This window comes from Sceloporus occidentalis, unplaced genomic scaffold (assembly GCF_023333645.1).
Source record: "Sceloporus occidentalis isolate IW3139 unplaced genomic scaffold, rSceOcc1.0.p SCAF_38, whole genome shotgun sequence".
Classification (NCBI taxonomy): Eukaryota; Metazoa; Chordata; class Lepidosauria; order Squamata; family Phrynosomatidae; genus Sceloporus; species Sceloporus occidentalis.
Genome location: NW_028317018.1, coordinates 1,323,748 through 1,337,500, shown reverse-complemented (window position 1 = coordinate 1,337,500; position 13,753 = coordinate 1,323,748). Strand labels below are relative to the sequence as shown.

Sequence of the window (13,753 nt, the reverse complement as noted above, 5' to 3'; positions counted from 1 at the left end):
CACCCGGGCTGAGCACCCCGAGGTCCGGGGAGCCCCTGGCGGGACCCTCGGGGGTCTGCCTTAGGTGCTCTTCCCGGGACCCGGCCCGGGACTTGGGCGGGTTGGACCGCCGGTGCTGCACCCGGGCTGAGCACCCCGAGGTCCGGGGAGCCCCTGGCGGGACCCTCGGGGGTCTGCCTTAGGTGCTCTTCACGGGACCCGGCCCGGGACTTGGGCGGGTTGGACCGCCGGTGCTGCACCCGGGCTGAGCACCCCGAGGTCCGGGGAGCCCCTGGCGGGACCCTCGGGGGTCTGCCCCATGGTGCTCTTCCCGGGACCCGGCCCGGGACTTGGGCGGGTTGGACCGCCGGTGCTGCACCCGGGCTGAGCGTCCCGAGGTCCGGGGAGCCCCTGGCGGGACCCTCGGGGGTCTGCCCCATGGTGCTGTTCCTGGGACCCGGCCCGGGACTTGGGCGGGTTGGACCGCCGGTGCGGCACCCGGGCTGGGCACCCCGAGGTCCGGGGAGCCCCTGGCGGGACCCTCGGGGGTCTGCCCCATGGTGGTGTTCCCGGGACCCGGCCCGGGACTTGGGCGGGTTGGACCGCCGGTGCGGCACCCGGGCCGGGCGTCACGAGGTCCGTGGAGCCCAGGGCGGGACCTTCGGAGGTCTACCGGCCGGGGCCGGGACCTGGCCGGCACCCGGGCTGGGCTTCGCGAGGTCGTTGGGAGCCGGCTCTCTGGAACAAGCAGCAGCTTCCCTATATATCCGGCGGAGGGTGCCTGACGTCCCTGGCGAACCGGGACGGAGTTCCACGTCACCACCGGGAAAATCCGGCAAGGCATGCCGACTTCGATGGAGCGAGGGTCGGATGCGGCCGGCAAATCCGACCTCATTGACTTCCAGGGTTTCTCAAGCAACTTGACCTGCCAAAAACGGGGACTTAGAGCAAAACTGCCGACTGGCCGTGATCAACTTTGGCGGCCGGGAACGGGCACTTTGGGCACATCGACATCTACAGGACACCTAAATGGATAAATCTGGATGGAATTTTCTGTCTTTTTACCTAATTTTGTGAGGATTCAGAGGGAAAATGAAAAAAACACAGATTTTTTTTTCTAATTCTTGCTACTTTTTACTAAATTTCTAATTCTAAATTTTCAGCTAATCATCCAACTATGGTATCAAAAGAAAGCTCTATCTCTCCTTGAAAAAACAATATATAGTTTATATGGGTACACTATTCACAGTAAAAGAGAATCATCGCTGAACCGACATAGCGCAAAAATGGCAAAATTTCTCCGGGATTGAAGGGGTTAAGGACCAAACAAACCATTTATTTGTGAGATATTTCTAAATTGCAATTGCTACAAATGAAGTAAAAAGATAAACACATTGGCACTTTATGTATATTATTTTTACCTGCAGATCACACTCCCCTCCCTGGTCACAAATAGGACAGTCCAGTGGATGGTTTGCTAGCAAGAACTCCATTACACCTTCCCTGGTGACCAGAGAAAGGACATGGTTAGACTAGATCGCACCCATCATGGGTAACATGTCAAAGTAATAAGAATACAACCACATATTTACTCATTTCATTTAAGCCACCAGTTGTGCATCTTGGATACCCCATAAATTCTTACTGGGATCTATTCTCTAACAGGTTGACAGAGAGTTGGGATTTTTCATATAATTAATTGTGCAAGCAGACTTAGAAACTGATTTAAACAATGCATCATACAGGGGAAGCAGTTATTAAAAAAAATTATACGATTAACCATGTACCCACCAGATGTCTTATTAAAAGACACAAGACAAGGGTTTACAAACATTATTATTAAAATGTTAGTTGCAAGGGCTAGTTGAGAAATCCTCGCCCTCAGGAATGCATTTTGCGGCACACAATCCATTTGTAATAATAAGAGCACTCTTTGGAGTCCTGAGCAGGTCAGAAGAGAGACGTCTCTACATGAACAGTGGAAACTCCTCAATGTTCTAATGCAGGGCCGCAGTAATTGGACAATCACAGAGCTACTGTATGCCATTAATCAGCGGTTTCTTACAGGGAGCAGTCATTTGACTTCACAGGGAAGATGATTAAATCTGTAGTCCTGACTTTTGTTTTTGGCTTATGAGGAGAGGATATCCCTAGAGTCTTATCACATCACATTAAAACCTTGTAAACTCATTATGACGGTGCCATCAGTTTACCTTGCTTTCCTAGTTTTGTCCGAGTTTGTCAGGATATTCCATCCCTTCATTACAGGCATCGCGCAAGCAGCCACGGGCTTTAAAGACATAACAAAACAAAAAATAGAGAAACATGAAACAGACCGTCACTTTTAGGACGCTAACTTTAAATGAATCCACAAACCCACTATATACATGGATGATTACTCAGTTTCGGGTTTGCTAAATAAACTTTATTTTAAAAGCGGCATAGAATCGCGAACTTATCGGTTGCGTAATGGATTACAGGTCAAGCATATTCAAATGTATTAACTTGAAAAGTGCCCATTGATCGTATAAAAGTCAACATGTAGACAGGTTATTATTCTCAGCCGACTATTGCAGGATTTAAGGAAGGAAAAAACAAAAACAAAAAACAAAAAAAAAAACATTAAGCCAACTGCAAACGGTAAACAAACATTAACACTGGTCTACTAAATGTGCAATTAAAAATTTCAATTTCTACAAGAGGTCCTCACAACTGCTCGTAAATCATAATGCAGCCCACAATGAGATTCTACAGACCTTGGGAGCTTTTTCAATTTCCACAAGACACATGCGGCAGTTCCCAGCAACAGATAAGCGGTCATGGTAACAAAACCGAGGAATCTGCACACCCACTTTTTCACAGGCCTAAAAATAAGGAAAAAAATATTATTCAACCTACGATACATTTCTACCATCATACCATTAAAACACCAATTAGGTAATTAACACTAACAGATCTAAGGGGTTCACCTGTTACTTGGTTACGATAGGAATTGGAAGTTGCCAATGGCTTCTAAACACCTATAGCTACTATGAGAAGCTATGCTATGGGATAACAGCTGACCAAGCAGTAGGAATACAGTGGGTGGGCGCTGATGAATGGTGGGATACTCTTTACCTGTAGCACAGTGGTACCGGGTTCAACCATCACTGGATTGCCATCCACAAACACCTCAAGCAGGTTACTTGCAGCTGTTGCTGTTGTCCGGACTGAAACAGAGAAGCACATTATGTAATAAACTATTCCGAATGGATTTTGGCATTTACTTTTGGCTGGAGTACAAACATTATATGACTAGATCTGCTAATTGAAGCTGATAAAAGGATGCCACCTTCTTGCAGAGTAAATGGTAAACAACAATATAAATAGACAATTTGGCACGTCTGACAGACAAAAGTAGGACAAGATGGACACTCGGCAACAGATATGTCGAACCAATTGAAGCTACGACACAGTATAAAGTTCTGAAGTCAGAAATGAAGGGTAATGTACAAGCACTACCAGTGGGGGCAGAGAGATTAACAAGGCACGGTAGAGCTTTGTAGAGTAAAAAAGCTAAACGCATAAAAAAGAAAGTATATAGATATGGAAGGCAAATCTGTATAGAGCTTTCAGCCTCCAGGTGTATGCAGTCGTCACACAAAAAGAGAATAACTCCTCAGCGGGCTACATGGCAAATCGGCTCTGTGTTCTGGGAAAGCAGTGCATACGTCCACAAGCATTGATGTGGACATCTTGACTTCAAGAACAAACATGTACATGGGAAAAAACACTTTAGACGAGCGTGTATTACCAATTACACATATTGTAGCGCTTTCACAGGAATGCACTTTACAGGTAGAACTGTATATACTGCTTAGCGGCCTTCACACACAAACGTGAAAGCTACATCCGTGTCAGAGTCTATGCTGAGGACTTCTTTAACCACGGACCTATACCGCAGAGCGCGATTAAAACCAATGCCACCCGGTATTACGCACTTTTTATGAGCATCCTCCACCTAAACCTGGTAACCCGAAAACAGAGAGGTCCGTTCAGGAGGAGCTGTGGGTTTAACTACGCGATTTAATACCAGCCCCGTACAACTTATAGCTTTAGCTATACCTTACTTAGCTTAAGCCTCACCAGTTAAGTATTGTATTATACAGGACCTGTTCAGCCATTAATATGAACAAACCTGCCAATGTTGGCCATAATGGACAGCGAAGCGAGGGCACAACTCTAACGACAGCTCGCACTTTAGTAAATAGAGCCCAGACATCTCCTCGGCGAGGAGACAACACTTACCATTATTTTTGGTGGACTGTGCTACACTCGCCAGAGACCTGCAGACCGAAGGAAATCGCAGCATGGTGCTGAAATCATAGAAAATATATATATATATTAAACCATATATGAAATCATACTGATACAGTATCTTTCTTAAATTTACATAATCTAGGAAATTAACTGTTACAAACATATACAATCATTAAAGTATTTTGGATTGTTTATTTTGTTGATGTAACTTCTTGCTATGGAAGCAAAATAACACATTTAACCATTGCATAAAAAAAAATTTGTTTTATCCCAGGAAAACTATACATAAAAACAAACAAAAAAACAAACCTACATTGTTGTTCACGTGTAAATAATACAAATTCTGGTTTTAATAAAGTAAGATTTTAAATTATGAAAAAAAAAAACTATAAAATATAAAACTTCCATTATTAAAAAGTAAGTTAAGCCTACATTTTCCATTTAATCATCTTTTTGGTGCCTCTTTGGGCATTATACAGAACACTGGAAAGGATGTCCAGATTTTCACTCTCAGGAATGATATAAACGGTTTTACTTGAAAACTTAAATTATTTATTCTGTAACGCATGAAATAAATATAAATTATACAAACATTCTAATTTATACATATCCAAATTACCAACTGTAGTGGTAGGACTTCAATGAAGTCTCACACCCACAGAATAAAACGGACGTATTTAATTAAACGAGTAAATAAAAACAATAAACAAATAATAGTCACTGCCCACAGAGAGAAGTCTAGTCCTAATTTTCTACTAATGCAAAGGAAGGACGGTGCTCTGCAGAAAGACCTGTCAAGGGCATGACAGTGACCCAGCACGCCGTATGCGCGGCCAGCACCGGTTACCCGTATCCCGGTGTATTGGAACGCACAGCTTGGCGACAGATAACACCCCTCAGTCTCCCTCACTTACCCGGCTTACTTCCCCTCGGGCCGTTCGCCGATTTGGCCTTCACGACCACAACAACGCAGTCTTAGCTCTTGGCGAATATGGCGGAATCGACAATCTCCGGAGAAGATGACGGAAACAGCTCGGGTGTTTACGGAAAATGGGGCAGGCGTTTTCGAAGACTAGCGGAGAGGGCAAACACTTCGGCAATTTCCGTCACGTAACGTGCGTAGTCGGGCCACGCTATGACTTGTTATATTAGACGTATCGCAAGCGTAAACGCTTCGTAATCAGCGTAGGTAGTTGCCCGGAAAGTTACCATTTAAAGGTGTGCGGCTGGCGTAAGCAAGAGCTATAAGCTTTGATACCAGTCAATAATTCACCCCTTCAGCACTGGGGGTTTCCATAACCAAGGGACCAAATATTTCTTGTCAATTTTACTCTCCTTCATGAAAATGGCCGATTTTATTTTTGGCACCATTCGTGACAATGGCAGTTTTAATATTTCTGAGGTCGTCCTGTTAAACTGTAATTTTCTTCTAACCCATTTACTGAACCCACATTAGTTATATATATTATGTATTTATTTTTCTGGACAAGGGGGGGCTTTCTGTGGGTTATTTTGATTATATCATATAATTATTACTATAAAACAAGTATAAAATATGGAGAAAAAGAGGAATTTTTCGGACTTTCCCCTAAAAACTCTTTCACTCATCTATAAAATATAATGAAAAAAATACGCTATTTAGATTGTACTATTTGTCCTGAGTTTAGAAACACCCAATATTTTTACCAAACTTCTCATCTTCCCTCCCTCCAAAGCTAAGATTCCCCCATCAGTTTTCCTCAATATCAATGGTGCCATCATCTCCCCGTCTACTCACGCATGCTGTCTTGGTGTCACCCTTGACTCCGACCTTTCGTTCACCCCCCACATTCAGTCTCTCTAAAAACTGCTGCCTCCATCTTTAAAACATTGCCCACATCCATCCCTTCCTAACACAGCATGCCACTAAGGCTCTGGTCCATGCCCTTATTATCTCCCGCCTTGATTAATGTAACTCTGTCTTAGCTGGTCTCCCTCTTAACCGTCTCACCTCTCTATAATCCACCATGAATGCTGCTGCCAGACTTATCTTCCTCTGCCATTGTTTTACTAACTGTCAGTCTCTTCACTGGCTGCCTGTGCGCTTCAGGATTAATTTCAAGATCCTAACTCTTTCTTTCAAAGCCCTTCACAGAAGCGATTTCCAAGCCGGAGAATAAAATGAGGACTGCAGGATTGCGTTCCCAAACCCTGCAGAGCTTTACCTCTGTCCTGAAAAATGGGACTGAGTTAGAGCTCAGCAGGACAGAATGGCAAAATCAGGACTGTGCCACACAAAGCAAGACACTTGGCAGGCATTCAATACGTATTGCAGGGAGATGTGTGAGGCACACAATATAAGGAGAGCAGGGGAAGGGACAAACATATATGGGGGGACTGTGCAGAATCCGCCATGCATTTACAAAAACAGCACCAAGAAAATGATGCCCGGAGTGTCCCTTTTATTATATGAGAGCCTTGAAAATGAACTCCCAGGTAATAATAATAATAATTGGATTTATTGTTCTTTTTCTTTAATTATGTTTCTCCTCAGAATAAATAAGACGTGCATAGAAGCATCTTAGCTCTAACACACAAAAAGAACGAACGCTCTTAGGAGACAAATAAGGAACCGAGATCTAGGCCTTGACGGGTGACAAAGACCCGTAAGGAATGCTTTCTCTGGTACGTAGAACTCCTCGCAGAGTAGCTCCGCCCGGTTATAGGCGGCCTGGAGACGTCAGAGGATAAAAGTCGAGGTCGCCGGCTCACTGCCTCTTTCTTCTCTTCCTCTGCGTGACATAGAGCTATAGTAGCAGACGCCGCGATGGGCTTCGGAGATCTCAAATCCAATGCCGGCCTGAAGGTCCTCAATGAGTTCCTGGCCGACAAGAGCTATATCGAGGGGTCAGTGGAAGAAGTAAATCCTTATTATTTGGTTACAGGGGTAGGTTTGGGAAGCAATTTGTGTGTCTGTGTCTCTGGAACGCAATCCATGCATTTAATGTGTATTTATTAAAATATTGTGCTATTTCAATGATTTCTAATGGCGTATAATGTAATATTTGCTGCGCCATTGTTGTATTCTGTCCGCTGAATGTATGATAAGTTATGTCTCGCCTGTAAATGTATCCGATTGCTGTCTGCGTGCCTGTCTGTCACCGGTGTGAAGCGGCTTGTATGCGCAAGTCATCGCTGCGACTGCTCTTCCGGTGCTGAATGAATGAGCACGAACACGTGGCGTGAGGCCTAGCTGTCGAGGTTTACTTCCGGTAAAGCCGTAGGAGAAAAAAATAAGAGCTGTAGAGAAACACAAGTTCATCACAGATTTAAGCAACACGTGGTGGAATGTCTAAATATACTAGAGGCCACCACGACTCCAGATATGTCGCTATACAGAGACATGTCCCTGTTTGCTTTTTGGAGCACTGGGGTTTAGCTGCAGTATATGTGACCATAGTCAATCTCTGTATAGTATGTCTGGCTGCTAATTGACTGTCCCGCGTGTAATATGTTCGATTCTCTCCTTTAGGCATGTTCCCTCCCAAGCTGACGTTGCTGTATTCGAGGCTCTCTCTGGTGCTCCCCCTGCTGAACTCTTTCATGCATTAAGGTGGTTCAACCACATCAAGTCTTATGAGAAGCAAGCAGCCAGGTAAGGAGTCTTCACTATAAATAGTTCTGGCAGGATGTACCATTAATTGTGTGCTCTTGGTTGTCCACTGTTTATACTTAAGTTTCATTTGTTTTTTTTCTAACAGCCTTCCTGGAGTGAAGAAGCCTTTGGGCAAATATGGCCCTGTAAATATTGAGGACACAACAGACAGTGCTGCTAAGGAGACTAAAGAGGATGATGACGATGACATTGATCTGTTTGGCTCTGATGAGGAGGAGGTGAGAGTTTAATAGTTTAATTCCTGCAGGATTGTTAAACTATTTTCATGACAAAGTTGCACAGGTACCATGCTGGTAAATCGGGTTTGGTTTGAACAGTCGGCTGGATACAAGCTTGCACAACGTAGCCGCAGGGGCTTGAATAAAAGGTGTATTGACATGCTGGCGGTAAACGACTGATAAATGAGAGCAATGCTAGTATCTATTCCCTAAAATATGAGACCACTTATCTGCATTTTTCCTTGGCTGACAAGAGTTGTACATTTTTATTGTAAGGATTCAACATGGGGCTAGTTTCTACCCCCCAAAAAAGTTTTAGTTGCAGCTTAAGAATATTCTATCACATTTTGCTCCCTGAGACAACAGTGCACCCAAAACAGCTCCAATACCATTCACTGTCAGTGGGTTTTGTTGGACTGGTCATGTGATGAATGAACTAAATCACCATCTTTCGGCTGATTACTGATGTATATGTTCTCTTCTGACCGCACCAGTCTACTACATGTATACAAAGCACCATCTCATTGGCTTGTGTTTATGTAAAGATTTTTACTTTCTTTTAGGAAAGCGAAGACGCAAAGAGAATCAGAGAGGAGCGTCTGGCCCAGTATGAATCAAAGAAATCTAAAAGTAAGTCCACCAGGTCCTACAACTAAATGAAAGTAATGTGACAAACCTTGCCAAAACATACCAGATTGAGTTGTGTGTATAAAATTCCCTGTCCACAGATACTGGTCTGAAACTGTTTGTTCCCTGTAGCAGTTCCAGCATTCCTCCTGTGGTACAGTAATACGATTTGCAGCCTTGTTGCTTTACAGACTTTCTGAAGGCATTGGCTGTGTCTCAAACAGTGTCAAGTCTTCCAGGGTTTTGTTAGACCGTGCAGAATCTGTATACAGAATTGACCTGAATCTTATACATAGAATGGGATTTATGGTGTCTCCTAGTCCTGCAGTCTTGGGCTCAAATATTTTAAGGTCTTGGATTCTGTTGTGGATTCTGAAGGAAAATGCCAACTTCTGACACAAGTAGATAACTTTTACATCTGGAGACCTTTGTGGTCCCAAAAGTTTAAGGGGCTCTACTGGTTTCACATCTAATACCAGAGTGGATGGCTTATTAGTTCAAATCTTTTCTAGAGGAATGGAAAGCTTCTGCTGCCATCTCAATGTAGCACTTTGGCTTTGCATGTAGGCTCTACTTTGTATAGAATACCTAGATACAATCAAATAGTAATTTGTTACACGTTGACTGCTCTAGCCAGCCACAAGTTAGTAGCCCTTACAAAAATTGACTGGTAACTCCAGAAGCCTTCAGAATTTAAGAAGCAGAGATCAGTCTAAGGGCTGGCCTTTCTTGCATGTTGGCTGTGATATGTTGTGATGCGTAGCACATAAAGATGCTAAAATTACCTAGTAATGCAGGGCTCATAATAAACTAACTTGTGTTCTTCCCATTAAGTTGCTTTGTATGGATGTTGCTGTGACACACAAATTAAGTTTTACCTTTGTTTTTCTTTTCAATAGAACCAGCACTTATTGCCAAATCATCTCTTCTCCTCGATGTGAAGCCATGGGATGATGAAACAGACATGGCCAAACTAGAAGAATGTGTACGAAGTATCCAGATGGATGGCTTGGTGTGGGGAGCATGTAAGTTCTCTATAAATCCTCATTTTGATTCGGCAAGTACTTGTGCTGTAATGATGATTGAAACTTATCACCATCTTTCGGCTGATACATAATGATGGATTAGTTTCTGTTCTGACTGGCACTAAAAGTGGACATGCGCTTTGGAGAATGGAATATCTAATGCCTTTTTGTAGCTCAACGGGGAATGGACTTGCACCAACCAGTATTGTTAATTGGGTGTATACAGCCCTTTGACTTGCATTTAAGTAATCTGCTGCTACATGCCATAGTGGTATGCATCCTTGCTAAATGAAGGCACACTCCCCTTAATTATGGGGTGCTTTGCTATAATACAGCAGACATTTGTGTATGTCTAGGTTAAGATAGGCTGCTCTTCTCATGATTGCAGCTGTAAGCCCTGTAGCTAACCTTGGCTATCTTCTGTCTACAGCAAAGCTTGTTCCAGTGGGTTATGGCATTAAGAAGCTGCAGATCACATGTGTGGTAGAAGATGATAAAGTAGGCACAGATGTTCTGGAGGAAAAGATCACGGCATTTGAAGACTTTGTTCAGTCCATGGATGTTGCCGCTTTCAACAAGATCTAAATCCAGTCCTAGCACTTTCACACAGCACTTCAATAAAACGTTACATCACTTAAGACTTTCTGGCTTGTGTCTTCTGTTACCGGTTTTTGCTTTAGCATACTAACCTCAAGGATTACTTGTGTAAGACGTTGATGGAATCGTAATGGGTGTCTTCTTTCACAGAAGACAGGGCAGCAGCCACAGATGTGGCTACAAACAGAAATCACTTTACTCTTCATATGCAGCATGAACCATAAGCAAATATTGCTTCATTGGAAGCAATATACTTTCACAGTTGTTAACTGGCTAATGGTTTCCAGGTTTGTTGCTTTACAATTAAATGAATGGTATTTCCACCTTTTTGGGATTGCATGAGGACATCTATGCTTTATAAAGTACTTCTTTACCACTGCATATATAATTGGGCATTCCTGGCATAGCTCTGTACTGATTACACGCAATCCATAGCCTGCCATGCTGTCTTCTGCTGGTTGGTGTTTTCCAGACTGCCCCTGAATATTTTGCATACAGGGGATGAGCTTGTATCTCACTTCATGTGCCATACTTCTGAATGCTGCATATGTCTTCCGTTCAGGGTATTCAACATACTCTTTGAGGTTGAAGTATGTGTCCTTTAAGAAATTGCAACTGAATTTGATCTGTTCAGTAGATCTCATATTTACCCTTTAAATTGATACAGCTTTTGTGATATGTTAAGGTTTTTATTGAAATGTGTTCTGTAAGCTTTCTTTACTATTCACATAAGTGCAGACATATAAATTATGTGCAAATAACAAGCGCTTGCGAGTCTGCGTACCTGCCAACCTTCATGTCTCAGCTTGAAATCAAAGTGTTTACTGCAGGATAAGTTTTGAGATTATGTTTACATCGCAATATAGCACTCTGAAGGTGATACAGGTATACACAAACTAGAGTAAGTGATTTATACCTTCTGGTAATATTTAAAGGCAAGTGCATAGTGCAAACATGAATTTAAATCTGTCTCCCCAAGCTGCTCTGTGCCGTCATATCAAAAATAGTTTTGACAAATTTGTGGGCAAAGCGTTTAAGTAGCAAAACAATCAAGGGTGCTAGGGTCCAGTAAACTCTATCTGAATTTCATTTAACTGATTTATTTTTTTTATATTTTTTTTTGTGTATGTTATAGCGTTTTTCTGAATTTAGTATCTTTCCATCTGTGGGGAGGAAGTTTGGTCTTCCAAAGGAAATATCTTGGGCCATACTTTGGCTCGGGTCATTCTACCCTGCCACTAGCTATAGTGTTTTGTTTTTTTTTTGTTTTTTTTTTTAGCAAAATGTACCAAATAAAGCAAGAATCCATGAATGTTAATATTTTTAAACTTCGAGCTCAAAACTGCTACTTTCCCACATACCACTTTAACCATGAAATTTATCAATACATTTTGCTAAAATGATGGAAGTTTTTAGTCAACAGTCTTACCTTATAGCCTGCCGCACAGAAAGGTGAAGAATCTTATAAAGCTCTGGAATCTAGGAGGTCTTAAGTTAGAGCCATCCTAGCGCTTCTGGCTAAAGACTAATTTACAGCAACAATTTCATCTTGTCAGCTGATTTCAGTTTCCACCGGAATTATCCACAACTCGAGGCTAGGGTGTATCTCAGACTGGGCTTGCTTCTGCACAATGGCCGAGTGACCCAATTGGCAAGCTGCTCAGATCTATACTTTGGCAATACACTTACACTCCAGTGAAATATGGACTCTGAAGGATGTCAGTGTATCCTGTAAAATTTAAAACTACTGTTTCATAACACTGGTAAAAATTGCAGCTATTTCCCCCAGAAACTGAAGCTTCTATGATATTAACAGTTAACCATAGTTTGACTGTATAATATGTCTGGGTCCTGGGCTTGGTAGGCACAATTCTCAGAAAATCAATATAATGTCTTATAATGCACAAAAATGCTAAACAAATATATTAAAAGTTCTGTTACAGTATAGAATCATATACATAGAAATATGTCAATACTATGAATTTTTTGTGTGTGTATTTAAAAGAAAGACTTTATATTTTCCCCTTAATCTGTTCAAGATCCAGAACCTCACATCTGGTTGGGTTATTTTCAGAATCCATCAACTGTTCACCTTTAATACCAGTCTGACTTATATCTCTGAGCGTATGTTTAAATATTTCAGCTACAGATGTTCCCAACTGCTTCCTGAATATCTTGCTTATTAGAACATAAAGTATTGGGTTGATGCAGCTGTTAATGAAAGCCAAGCTGGTTGAAATGGGCATTCCGATTCTAAGCCATTCTTGGTATACTCCGCTATGATGGACTTTCAGTTCAAGTAAACTAAATATATGATATGGAGTCCAGCAGACAAAAAATGCTACAATGATGGCCAGGACAGTCCAGAAGAATTTATTGGATGGCTGGGTGGTTTTCTCCATCCGTTTAGCAAGGAACGTGTAGCATATAATCATGGTTAGGAGTGGAAAGAGGTATCCGATGAAGAACCTTATCATGACCAGCCATGTGTGTGTTTTAAGGATGATTGTACGGTCATGTTCATGGAAGTTGTTAAAGCAGATGAATACCGTTTTGCTTATCTCGGTTGTATCTCGGAAATACAACGCAGGGCTAGCGATAATGGCAGCGAGTATCCAGATAATCCCACTAACAATCGTGAATTTTTTTAGTGTCCTATGTGTCAGCGAGAAGCTGGGACGGGCCAGGAACAGGAATCTGTCCAAGCTTATAACTGTCAGGAAGAAGACGCTGGCAAACATGTTAAGAACTGCAATGAAAGAGTTGATCTTGCACAGGAATTTCCCAAAAGGCCAGTGGAAGTTGGTGGCCACATAAGTGATATGTAGTGGAAGGAAAAGGACAAAAATGAAATCCGCAATGGCCAGATTGAGAAACCACAGGGTGCTGACTGTCTTATCCCATTTGAAACCGGTGAACCAAATCACAATGGCATTACCAGGCACACCTAATAAAAATGCCAGGGAGTAAATGACAATAGACACAATGTGGAGCACGTGAGGTTGTTCAGCATCATGAGGGGATTCCTCCAAATCATAATACTCGTATGTATAGGAGTAGTTGTCAAATACATCCAAGGAAGAATAAAAAGGCTGGTCTGCTTCCTCCATTTAAGCTTCAAATTGCAGAGATCTGGGTACAGAATATAGGGTAACACAAAAAAACATTAAAAAATATACAAACATTATGTATACTGATCTTAACGTTATTAGGGAGCTATATGGTGCCATCATATCCTGTAGCGCTCTACAATGGACAAACAGAACTTAAGAAGTCGTGCATCACTTTGGACTTAAGACAGGACTGAAACTATTTTTAAAAATACATTTTCTTAATTTCTGTCAATAACAAAG

The 13,753-nt window shown here is 42.3% G+C and overlaps 3 protein-coding genes and 1 non-coding gene across 5 annotated transcripts in view; 2 read left to right on the top strand and 2 right to left on the bottom strand.

Moving 5' to 3' along the window:
* Positions 1-4,330, bottom strand: part of LOC149290595 (NADH-ubiquinone oxidoreductase 75 kDa subunit, mitochondrial-like) — a 24,400-nt gene extending 20,070 nt beyond the window's left edge. The window contains exons 1-5 of one of the 2 annotated variants that reach the window (XM_089488503.1): positions 4,267-4,330; positions 3,097-3,188; positions 2,736-2,843; positions 2,193-2,269; positions 1,401-1,482 (exon numbers count right to left, since the gene is read on the bottom strand). In XM_089488503.1, the coding sequence (XP_089344629.1) occupies positions 1,401-1,482; positions 2,193-2,269; positions 2,736-2,843; positions 3,097-3,188; positions 4,267-4,330 (423 nt within the window). The remainder of the gene's footprint in view (positions 1-1,400; positions 1,483-2,192; positions 2,270-2,735; positions 2,844-3,096; positions 3,189-4,266) is intronic. The other variant, XM_089488504.1, reaches the window with a different exon arrangement.
* A 2,754-nt stretch (positions 4,331-7,084) lies between these two features.
* Positions 7,085-10,388, top strand: LOC149290593 (elongation factor 1-beta). The gene is made up of 6 exons (XM_089488547.1): positions 7,085-7,164; positions 7,790-7,912; positions 8,019-8,151; positions 8,715-8,781; positions 9,678-9,803; positions 10,234-10,388. The coding sequence occupies exons 1-6, from the start codon at positions 7,085-7,087 to the stop codon at positions 10,386-10,388; spliced, it is 684 nt and encodes a 227-aa protein (XP_089344673.1).
* On the top strand, positions 8,568-8,645 carry LOC149290594 (small nucleolar RNA SNORD51). Its single transcript, XR_016272737.1, has one exon. It is a non-coding gene; the product is annotated as a small nucleolar RNA SNORD51 (small nucleolar RNA).
* Positions 10,389-12,412: 2,024 nt separating the features above from the next.
* LOC149290592 (chemerin-like receptor 2) lies at positions 12,413-13,510 on the bottom strand. Its single transcript, XM_089488409.1, has one exon. It carries the CDS (start codon positions 13,508-13,510, stop codon positions 12,413-12,415), a length of 1,098 nt encoding a protein of 365 aa, XP_089344535.1.
* Positions 13,511-13,753: the final 243 nt, after the last annotated feature.

Excerpts from the sequence above, each read along its gene's own strand:
- LOC149290592 (XM_089488409.1), bottom strand. The coding sequence starts at position 13,510 with ATGGAGGAAGCAGACCAGCCTTTTTATTCTTCCTTGGATGTATTTGAC.
- LOC149290593 (XM_089488547.1), top strand. The coding sequence starts at position 7,085 with ATGGGCTTCGGAGATCTCAAATCCAATGCCGGCCTGAAGGTCCTCAAT. Across the intron at positions 7,913-8,018 it reads TATGAGAAGCAAGCAGCCAG|CCTTCCTGGAGTGAAGAAGC; the intron begins GTAAGGAGTCTT and ends TTTTTCTAACAG. Across the intron at positions 8,782-9,677 it reads TGAATCAAAGAAATCTAAAA|AACCAGCACTTATTGCCAAA; the intron begins GTAAGTCCACCA and ends TCTTTTCAATAG.